The sequence below is a fragment of the Pimephales promelas genome, chromosome 22 (genome assembly GCF_988280905.1).
Source record: "Pimephales promelas chromosome 22, fPimPro1.hap1.1, whole genome shotgun sequence".
NCBI classification, from domain to species: Eukaryota; Metazoa; Chordata; class Actinopteri; order Cypriniformes; family Leuciscidae; genus Pimephales; species Pimephales promelas.
This window is the reverse complement of record NC_142790.1, coordinates 10,030,960-10,042,271: the sequence shown is the minus strand read 5'-3', so window position 1 is coordinate 10,042,271 and position 11,312 is coordinate 10,030,960. Positions and strand designations below refer to the sequence as shown.

General features: G+C 38.6%; 1 protein-coding gene across 3 annotated transcripts in view; it reads right to left on the bottom strand.

The window, feature by feature from the left end:
* The window catches only part of mppe1 (metallophosphoesterase 1), a 106,991-nt gene that overhangs the window by 10,638 nt on the left and 85,041 nt on the right, over positions 1–11,312 (bottom strand). For 2 of the 3 annotated variants that reach the window (XM_089125827.1, XM_089125825.1), the window contains 2 exons: positions 9,146–9,286; positions 6,838–8,423 (listed from right to left, as the gene is read on the bottom strand). In XM_089125827.1, coding sequence (XP_088981953.1) covers positions 8,241–8,423; positions 9,146–9,286 — 324 coding nt within the window. In that variant the 3' untranslated portion in view covers positions 6,838–8,240. Of the gene's footprint in view, positions 1–6,837; positions 8,424–9,145; positions 9,287–11,312 lie in introns of those variants that run through there. The other variant, XM_089125826.1, reaches the window with a different exon arrangement.

The window sequence follows — 11,312 nt, the reverse complement described above, 5'->3', positions numbered from 1 at the left end:
TTTCATTGCTTTTGCTCCAGCATGTACTTTTCCATGATACAGCTGCATTAGTTCCCTTCTTGTTCCGATAGGCATCACCACTTGTCCTGTTGGAATTCTCCAGATAGCTTGATCATCCTCTTTCGCTCCCGCTTTTATCCATTGTTCTTTCTCTTCATCTGTCTCAGTTTGATATGACAGAAGGCGGAGCTCAGGATTATCTTCGGTGTTTTCCTTTACCAAGGTAACAGGAGTAAGAGGAAGTAGTGCTGCTTCTCTGGCCGCTGCATCTGCTGCCGTGTTTCCTTGACTTACTTTGGACTTGTCAGATTGATGTGATTTTACTTTGATCACGGCTGCTTCTCTGGGTAGGTGACATGCTGCAATCAAACGACGAATTATGGAAGCATGTTGTATTTCGCTCCCATTGCTGGTGATAAGTCCACGTTTTTTCCACAGGGCAAGGTAGTCATGGACCACTCCAAAAGCATAACAACTATCTGTGTAGATGTTGACTCGTTGTCCTTCCGATAATTCGAAAGCTTCTGCAAGTGCTATGAGCTCAGCTACTTGTGCTGAAAAATGCCCAGAAAGAGCTCCTTTCTTCACGACATTTCCATCAGCTTCCACTACAGCCCATCCAGTATGTCGTTTTCCATCAACATAGTAACTGGATCCATCGACCCATAACTCCTTGTCTGGATTTTCAAGAGGTGTTGGATTAACAGGACCAAGACTTTCTTCTTCTACTTGTTTTTCACACTCATGTGGTGTTCCCTCGTGTGGTTCGATCATCATTGTTGCAGGGTTAAGGGATGTGTCTCTGATGATTTCCACTCTCAAATCCTTGTTCAACAAAGTTGCTTCCCATTTTGCTCTCCTTGCATCAGTAATGGTCTTGATGTTTGTGTTGTTCAGCAACGTCACTATACTGTGTGGAGTATGCAATATGATTGTTTGTGCTCCTATCAAATTTTCCACAGCATCCACTGCCCATGTGGCACCATCGAGAGCTTGTATACATCGTGGTTGACCAATCATTGTAACAGGAATCTTTGTGGAAAAGTATCCAACAGGTCTGTATCGATCACCTGGTTTTTGACACAGTACTGCTGAGTACGTCTCATCTCCCACCCTGGTCCACAAATGAAACGGCAATCGTCCATCAGGAAGTCCCAAGGCTGGGGCTGAAGTCAGTTTTTCTTTCATTGAAGTAAATGCTTCCTCAGCTTCCGGTGTCCAGTTTATCTGTTCCATTCCAGGCTTTCCTCCCTTGTACAAGTCAATGAGGGGGCTGGTGATGCTGGCAAAATCAGGAATATACTGACGACAATAGTTGAAAAGTCCCATCACTTTCCTCATTCCTGTAACTGTTAGAGGTTTTGGAAGTTGCCGTAATGCCTCCACACGCTCTGTTGTCAGTCTCCTTCCCTCGACAGATATTTCTTGGCCCAAGTAGATAACCTTGGTTTTGGCCAGCTGTGCTTTGTCGGGGTTGACTTTGAATCCTCCTTTCTTAAGGGCTTGTAGGACAATATTCAGAGCAAATATGTGGCTGTTTTCATCTGGGCTTGCAATTAACAAGTCATCCACGTATTGGAGGCAAACACTTCCTGAACTCTCAATTTCAGCTTTTTGCTCCGTTAAGAACTGATCCAAAGTTCTGTGAAATACCACAGGAGAAATATTAAGTCCTTGTGGGAGTCTGTTCCAGACATACTGTTTTGCACCCACTGTGAAGGCAAGTTTCTCTTGAGATTTTTCGTCAATAGGTATAGACCAGAAAGCAGACAGTACATCTAGTACTGTGAAAATTCTTGCATTTCCTGGAATATCATTCAGAATGGTGGCAGGATTGGCCACAATAGGATGCGGTTTTGGTGTTACACTGTTGAGTCTTGTGTAATCAATGGTTAATCTCCATGAGTTATCCGATTTCTTGACAGGCCAGACAGGACTATTAGTGGTTGATGAAGTTTGTCTGATAATCCCTTCAGCTTCCAAGTCTGCCACTATCTCTTCCACGGCTCGTCTTGCTTCAGGTCGGATAGGGTATTGTTTATGAGGGGCATGTGTCGGCCCTTCAATAACAACAGGGTCAATGTTGGCTTTGCCACAATCAAATTTGTGTTTAGCCCAAACTTCTGGATGTAAACTGCACAGAAGACCCCACACACCGTCTTTGGTCCAGTCTCTGATGATTGGTTTTGCTGCACCAACTGAACTCAAATTACATGTGCGATCTTCGTGTGGTATTATCCCAGCTGTTGTAGCGATTTGGCGACTGTCAGTGAAGATGATCATGTTCAACAATGGAAGTATGTCCATGCCAATGAGGCTTCCTTGTGAATTCGGTCCCACCCAGAAAGATGTCCATATGACTTCATCTTCATGTATTTGTAGTGGAACTTGGATACTTTTATGAAATGTTGTGATACCTCCTCCAACTCCTTCAACTTCCATTGCTTCATCTGTTGTAGGTAGGTTCAGATCTGTTATTGAAATTGAGGCTCCTGTGTCAACCAGGATATCACATGGGTGGCCCCCTATTAATGCATTGATGAAAAGGCGATTGTCTCTTTTCTTACTAATACAGGGGGCCGCTGATTCCTATTGCGGACGCATAATCCCCTCTATGAGTTGACGGACTTGTGCGTCCGTCCATGTCTTCCCTTGAGAGGTTTCATCATGATTTTTCGCAGTGACTTGTTTAAATGATGGACCTTGACCTTCTGCTCCACCACCTTTAGCCCAGCAGTCTTTTCTTGAGTGGCCACGCTTTCCACAGTTGCCGCAAACAACAATCTTATTCTTTGTATCCATGTTGTATTGAGCTGTCGCCACTCCTTTTCGATTTGTCTTGTTTCCTTCTTCCAGGTTTGACCTCATAGCCATCTCTAGACGGCCAGCCCATTGCATAATTTGGTCATATGTTTCGCCTGGATTGACTCCAAGTGATAACGCTTGTTGGTATTTAGAGCTAAACCCATCCACAAGTGTGTCAGTGAATTGTACATCATCTCTGTCAGGTTGTTTCTTAGCGCAGAGAGCCCATCTCTCATAAGTGTTCCACTTACGCAGAGCATATTCGTCTGGAGATTCATCATCCTTTTGCTTAATCAATGTCACTGAAGTGAATGGAATTTTACCGCTTCCCAAGATTTCTTGGATTTCCTTTCGGAATACATCTAATGTTTGCCAAAGACCCAGGGGTCGTCCTTGGCCATCAACCCACAAGTCTACCCATTGGGCTGTTGTTATCGACGCTGGCAGGCGTTCCCATCGGTCTCTTGGGATTTTAGCTTTCACAATGGTGTGAATGTCTTTTAGTGTCATTTGATGTGCTTCAACCAGGGAGTCTAATTCTCGCCAAAACTCTATGTTTGGATCTTGTCTCTTCAGAGGAGGCAAGGCTGAGAGAATGGCTTGTCGTTCTCCCGGAGTAAATGGTCTTTCTTCGGTCATCATCTCAGGTTGCGACTCTTCCCTTTTAATCACAGGTGAAGAAAATTCAGGACCGATTTTGTCAATTGTAATCACGTCATCATCTCTTGTCTCATCACCCCAGTCAGATCCATAATTATGAGCTGGTGTACATCTCATCATGTCTCTGCTTTGCTGGGCTGATTTAGATCTTGTTATAATTGGAGCTGCGTGTGCAGATGCAATATACATTTTGTCAACTGGACCTCCGTTTGATCTTGAAGCTTGAGGCTGCGTCAGAGGTTTAGATGAACTTGTATATTGTTCAGGCAAAGGTGGATAAATTGGTTTGTAAGGTGGAGGCGTTACTGTTGTCGCGGATTTCACTGGTGCTTGTGAATATTTCCTTTCAGCTTCAGTTATTATATTTGTCCAATCTGGATCAAATAAATCATCACTGGTTGTGTTTTCCTTCTCTGGACATGTGATGGACATTATTTTGTTTAATTTGTGGTATGCTTCAAGCTGAGGCTTCATAACTTCAACAAGCGGTACCGGACCTCCATGTAAGTCGCAACAAATTCCACCTTGTTTCACAATCCAATTAGCTGCTAAAATTGGAAATGCTTTTGATTTTATCTTGTCTTTTTGGGACTCGAACCAGCTTAACTGCTCATTCATAGATGCATTAATGTCCAGTCCTTTTTTCAAAAGTTTAGTTAGTTTCTTGTTCTTCTTCTTTTCAAGATACCATTCAGCTATTGTGCTGCTGGTACAGACACTTGCTGCCATCTTCAAGTGTTAAAAGTCTGTGCACTCAGAACAGTCTGTTAACTCAGAACAGCAGGGATGTATGTGTGCCTATATGTGTGTGTGTGTGTGTGTGTTATACGGGGGGGGGGGGGCTATGTATGTGCGCCTATGTTCAGAAACTGCAGCCTATGTGATGCGTATGTGTGTGTGCTCAGAGCTGCAGGCTGTCTGTGTGTGTGTAAGTATGTGTGTGTGCTCAGAGCTGCAGGCTGTCTGTATATGTATGTGTGTGTGCTCAAAGCTGCAGCCTGTGTGTGTGTATAGGTATGTGTGTGTGGGCTCCCTGCCTCTCTCCCTCACCAACTGGATGTGTGTGTGTGTGAAGGTACAGGGCAATTCTGAAGGGAGGGGCTGCTTCGCTCTCTTTCTCCCTCACTCACAGAACAAAAGAAAAATTTAAAGAAAAGTTAACTCTAATGCTTTTCAGTATTTTAGTTTTCTTTTTAAAACTCAAAACGGTTTCTTTTTTTTTTTTTCCTCTTTCCAAATATTTTGGATTTTATCTCAGATTAATTTCTTTGGTATTTTTTTTTTTCCCTTAAAGTTAACTCGGATCAGTCTCCTCAAATATTTGAACAGCTTTACGGTCAGGTTCAGAATGCCCACGATCCTAGCTAGTTACAAGGGCGCCTTTTATACTTGTATAACTCTAGCGTGTTACAATGTTTTAGGGATTACTCTGCCATCATTTTTAAAACAGTCCCGCCACATTTAACCGCTTTGGTCAATCAAGTACCACTCGTGTTAAACTTTCCTCGTCTCCTACTGAGAACGAATCTTCGGTGTGCTGGATGTTTTAGGGATTACTCTGCCTTCTTTAAACAGTCCCGCCACTATCCAACCACGTCGCAGTTATAACCAAGCAAATTTTACTAGCTTAACCGTTTTACAGCTAATTCCAAATTTCTGACTAGATGGTCTTTTTTCTAAAAAAGATCCATCTCTATCCCAGCATTTCAAATATTGTCTGAGGTTTACTTTTCAGAGAACCTTAAATAAGCCTAATTCAATTTGATTATTTAATCTGATTATTTTTATATAATTTTTCCTTATGTCCCATATTCATTGGCAAAACAACTGGTACTTAAAATAACACAGTTCTTTTCAGCATTTCAGTCACTGTCTCTAATCATCAGGCAGACTTAAACTTTTTAGAAAGGAAAAAAAGTCTTACCTGAAATGATTGAGACGAATGCCTGGGTATGCGGTCCTTTTCGTGTGACGCCAAAAATGTAGATTTAAAATCTTCGTTTCCCCTTGTTATTTAATTTAATGAAAAGACACCAGTCATTCTGCCAATATATGTTATTTATTTTACCAATTTATATAAGACATAAGGGAGAGAGAGTGGACCAGCAAAGATCGTCCTTCTGCTTCTCTGTATTTTTCCCCTCTCTCTGTCTCAAACAAAGAACTTACACAGTACATATAGCTGTTCCAGAGAAACATCTGCTCTTCATCAATCACTTAAATGTATATTCTGCTCCACGGAAAGAAACATAATACACTCAACTTCCCCCCAAGGTCCCCAAACTCTAAAAGTCTTCCACATACAGAATTCAGAAAAGTTTGATTCATAAAAATGTAGATTATAAATGATTATGAATATATATGAAAAGTATAAAAAATGTATATGAAAAGTGTAAATCACATGCATAATACTAATGATTATGATTGTTAATAAAAACAATAAAAAAACTAAAAACAACATTAAATGATGAGATTGTGAATCTTCATCCGCAGAAATTGTTCAAGGACAATTATCTCTCCGATCTCCTGGTTCGTTCTCGCTCTCGGTCTCACCCACTTCTGATACAAGTCTTTCAGATGAACATAGGGGTCTTTAGGGGTTTAGGGGTCACAGCTCTTTAGGGGTCTCCTCTTCCAGCACCTCCATAGCACGAAATCTCTGTCGATACGTTTCATGATTGATGGAATACTTCTTCAAAATAGCCTCCTTTACCTGCACATAGTCACTTGCGTCTGCAACATCCATGGCCACATATGCACTGCGCGCCTTGCCCGTCAGCAATGGAATGAGTCTAATGGCCCAATTTTCCATTGGCCATCTGTACACCTCAGCAATCCGTTCAAACGTGGTTAAATAATGCTCGATGTCATCCGCTTCACTCAATTGTTGCATCTTTGGTTCTTTTAGCACATAACCATGGCTCATGTTGTGAGAGCCTGAAGCTCTGGGCGATTCCCCTGCTTCAGCGACTCTCCTGTCTCGCACATCCTCCAACGGAGTTTGCTGGCTGAGCTCATCCTGTAGTAGATGGAACTGATGCTGGAGTGATTTCCATCTCGTCTCTTGTCGAGCTGCTTCTTGTATCTGATGGCCATCTCTCTCTTGCTGATCCTGCATGAACCATTGAAACATCCGCTTCAGCTCCAGTACATCCCCTTCCGACTCCTCTTCAGCCCCATCTGTCGCATCCTCCATCAGCCTCTCACCCTCCTCTGGTGCGCTCTCGACGTCAGTAGGAACAACAGCACGTACTCTCTTAGGCGCCATCCTTTCCGCACTTGACTCTCTACAGACAGTCTCCTCCTGGACAGAAAACCACCACTGCCACCATCTTGTCAGGTTCTTTCCATTAAATTTTCAGGAGACATTCATGGAGTCATCAAAGTGTCATTTTATTGATGGTAACAATTGAGTGCTGACCAGACATTGTACAAAAATAAAGGGAAAAAAAACCAAGACAAACAAACAAACTAATAAATGAGGCAACAACAGCACATTACTGAGTTCTGGGTCTAAGATGTTTCATCAGCGATCCCACACCAGAACTTACCCAGCCACAGACATTGAAGCTCTTTTAGCAACCCAGACCAAACCATTTGGATAATTACAGGGGTAATCACAAGACTTCTCATTCTATTACATCAAAAATAAAAGGGGAAAATATATACAGCAATACAAAGACACAAATGAACATAAGAATAACATTTACCATAAAGCAATAAAGAAAATACACTTACACATTCATACATAAAACACCTCCTTTAAACACATGTGAATTAACACACAACCCCAACCCATATTGTCCAGAAAACTACATTTCCCATGATTCCCCCATGAGATATATAAAGGACACCAGGAAACCGTTCCATGCTGCACTCATGGATCCCGGCGAAACCAAGGGTAAGATAAACATGTAACAAACTTAAATAAAACTCTAAACCCATATTTTGGTTGTGGTTTTATTTACTCTAGCGTGCACTCTAGAAATAAATGGTAGTAAATTTTGTTACTCCTTGATGTTTAAACCACTGCAGACACAATGTAACTTCTCCAATTCCAGGGTCTGGGTAAATTATATTTAAGCAGACAAATTACTTACAAAGAAATTCATAAATAGACCAAAACAGAGAACATTAATTCCTTAAATCAAATAAAAATATACATTTTTACATAAAAAAATAAAATAAAAATAAACTAGAACCAATGCAAATGTTCATTCAGGTGTGGCCTTAGCCATCACACCGTCTTATTGTAAATGTTATGCTATACATTTCAATATAATTACTGTAGAAATGCACAAATGTTATTTTTTTATACAGAATACTTTAATGTGTTTTTAATAGTTTGGAAAGCAGTCAAATATCAGTTAAAGCTACTTTACATTTGCAGCATTTGGTGCAAATGTAAAGTATTTTACAGGTGGTAGAGTATGAATGACAAAAGTGTTCATGGATTTTTGGAGATGTGGTCATTGAATGCATTTTTTTGTGTGAATATGAAATATTTACCACAGTGTTGTCCACATAGACTTCTGCTTAGTTGACTATGGTTTGGTCCAAACTGAAGTCATACTGTCAAAACTCTTCAAAGTAGAAACAACAACAACAAAAAAATACTTCACAGTTTGTGCATCAAAAAAAATATTTTACATTTTAAATTAGAAAGAAACGACACTTTGCACATGCAAACCAGGAAACTCATTGATACTCAACATTGCAACATGTGTGAACATTCTTCTGATACAATTCATTGTCACAAAACTTTCTTGTGCATGTTACAAAGTCTTGTACTTTGCTAAAAAGCTATTTATCAAGTCCAGTGATCTTCTGAACATCTGTAGATGGATGAGTGTTATCAGTGCAATGATCAGACAGCTGATGCAGTAAAGCGCTAACACACTCCTCTCATCAGGCAAAAAACACTTTGACAACCTGAAGTTGGACCTGGAGAATATTCCCTACAGGAAGTGACAGAATATACAAAACATTTAGTTAAATATCAGTTAAAGTTCCTAATATGTTGGGGCTATAATTCCTGAAACTATTAAAGTATTTTTCTCTTGCAGCTTTTATTTAACAAATTATATTACATCACCTTTTAGGTTGTGTGAAATCTGATGACCTTGCATTCATCAGTAAAACACTGTGACGGCAGTTCAAACGTGCTATTATATACAGTTATTCACATTGTATCAACATGTTCCGTTTTTTTATTGCAGCTACTGTTTTTTATTTATTTTATATGCAGGAAAATTACACAGTATAATACAAAAAATTACGTGGTTGTGGTTGCGCGTCGACGCACCCCGTGAGCTAATAAATAAAGGCTACAAAGAATTTTTTAACCATGCAGCAGCAGTACATTCAGTCACCTGAATGTAGTTAATCACCATCATACTGATATAGAGCCATATTGCCCGATTTGAAAGATTTTTTCTTTTCTATCTGGTCTAGCAGGTGTTTAAATTTGCACTGCCAATGTGTGTTGATATGGTCATGCTCTGACAGATGAAATGAAATGACTGATTAATTATTCATTCTTTTTTATTGGCTGCTACCATACTGGGGTTACATCAACATAACCATTATGTGGTCAGTGCAATGTGATCATCTCTAGAAAATTAGACCTACAGCTTTGAAGTGACATGATGAACAAAATTAAAACGCATGCTTTAATTACCAGGATGAAGCTGGGGTTGTTGCGGTTCCTCCAACTGAAGGATGGGACACTGATCTCAGGGTAGAGTTTCTCATGCAGTACTTCACAGCCATTGTGAGTGTGGCCACTCAGAATGAGGCGGGGCTTGAACCACCACAAGAGCTGTTATTGAAGATGAAGATGATTTGCTGCTTTTATTATTCATATTTATATACAGTAGGTGGACAACCAGAATGTCTATTACCGCCGCGGCAAAAATAAATCAGTCGCATTTCAAAGTCATTCGCGAAATGACCACCAGGAGCGCAAAAAGACATTTAGCGAAAGCAAAACGTAATTATGTAAAAGTAGCCTACATTTTAAATAGAAAAAAACAAACTTCAAAAGTTAAAATAGGCTATTTTCTTAAAATAGAAAATAAATTGGGTGCAATCAATGACGCTAAACTATTAAGGAATGGGAAGATTGAAGTGCGCTTCTCTCGCATGCGCGCGCACACTGACTGCTGAACAATCAACCTTCTGGGCATTTCTCAGTGAGAAAAGTTGTGGTCGAGAGGTATAACTTAGGTTTCAATCATTTTGATGACACTGTTTCAAATCCCGAATAAACATGCTTATTTATAAAATTACCATGCATTTTCATTTTACACTAAGCAACAAAACTCATCCAACAGATTGACTGAATTTACATCTTCAAAAGCAGTTCTGTTAAAAAAAAGAAAAAGAAAAAAGAAAAGAAAACTTAATGGGGTTCCATGCAGAAAGAATTTTTAAAAGCATAACTAAGCAAAGTGCGATTTGCCGGTGGGGGATTCCCAAATAAAATCATTTTTTAAAACTGTAAAAGGTCTAGAAAGTAGTTATCTGTTGAGGAATTAATGAACTCTTCTTGACATTTAGCCTTAACCCTAAGCACCTTTTTTCATGTAAAAATGAACCTATACTCACAATAGGCTAACGACAAAATGTTTTCTCGCTCATTTGAGTGAACATAGTGGTAGAACTTACGGTTCGAACTTTAAGATGACTACTGTCATCAGACTAAAGTAGTTAAATTTTATATTATGGAAAGAGATTTGTCTTGTTCTAAAACTTGTTACACCATTTAGTTTTTTGCTTAAATTTATAAAATAAAATTACCATGCATTTCCGTTTTACACTAAGGAACAAATAGTATCCAACAGAACGACTTTATATCTGTATAATAATACCAATCGTAATTTCAAAAGCAGTTCTGTAAAAAGAATAAATAAATAAATAAAATAAATAATAATAATACTAATTATAATAATAATAAGCTACTGTTAGAATGCTGCTATATATATATATATATATATATATATATATATATATATATAGCTTTTGATTTCCTATAGCCTATACAGTTTTTAAAGGTGCTGTATGTGATTTTTAGCAACCTCTAGCGGTGATGTTTCAGAATGCAACAAGAGCGCTCTGCTCGTGCTCAATCTCAAGAGTGAGCAATCATTCACTACCAGCCACACGGAGACTTTCAACGCAACGGCGAAATTATCACACATGCTGAAAACTAATGTAAACTCCCACTGCAGGTACAATAATAGCCTACTTTTATCAGCTTGACGTTGAACTAATGCTCTGTGCTCATACCACCCTAGTGAAAAAAAGTATACTTTATGGTATTTGAAATTTATTCCATTTTTCAATAGTACATTGCAAATATACTAACAAAAAATGTACTGTATTTAAATACATTAAAAGTATATTAGCATCATGCTTTTTACCTATTTTCACAATACAACTTTAAACACACTTTAAAATAATTGTACTTAAGTATATTTTCTAAAAGTATATTGAAAACAAGCATGCTTTTAACATATTTCTAAAAAGTGCAGTATAAGTACATTGCAAATATATGCTTTGTTAGACTTTTAAGAAATATGCTCAACACAAGTATACTTTTAACATATTTCTAACAAATGCACTAGAAGTACATTGGTAATAAATACATGCTTAATTATATTTTTAAGAAATATGCTAAACACAAACATAATTTTAGTGAAGTTTTAGAGCATTCAAAGAAAAAATACTTATGTTGCTCTTACTTAAAAATACATTTTTGGAGTACTTTGTGTAAGAACATAGCAAAATTATTAAACTTTTAGTGGGTTTAAAATATATGAACTTTATAAACATGTATGCTTACT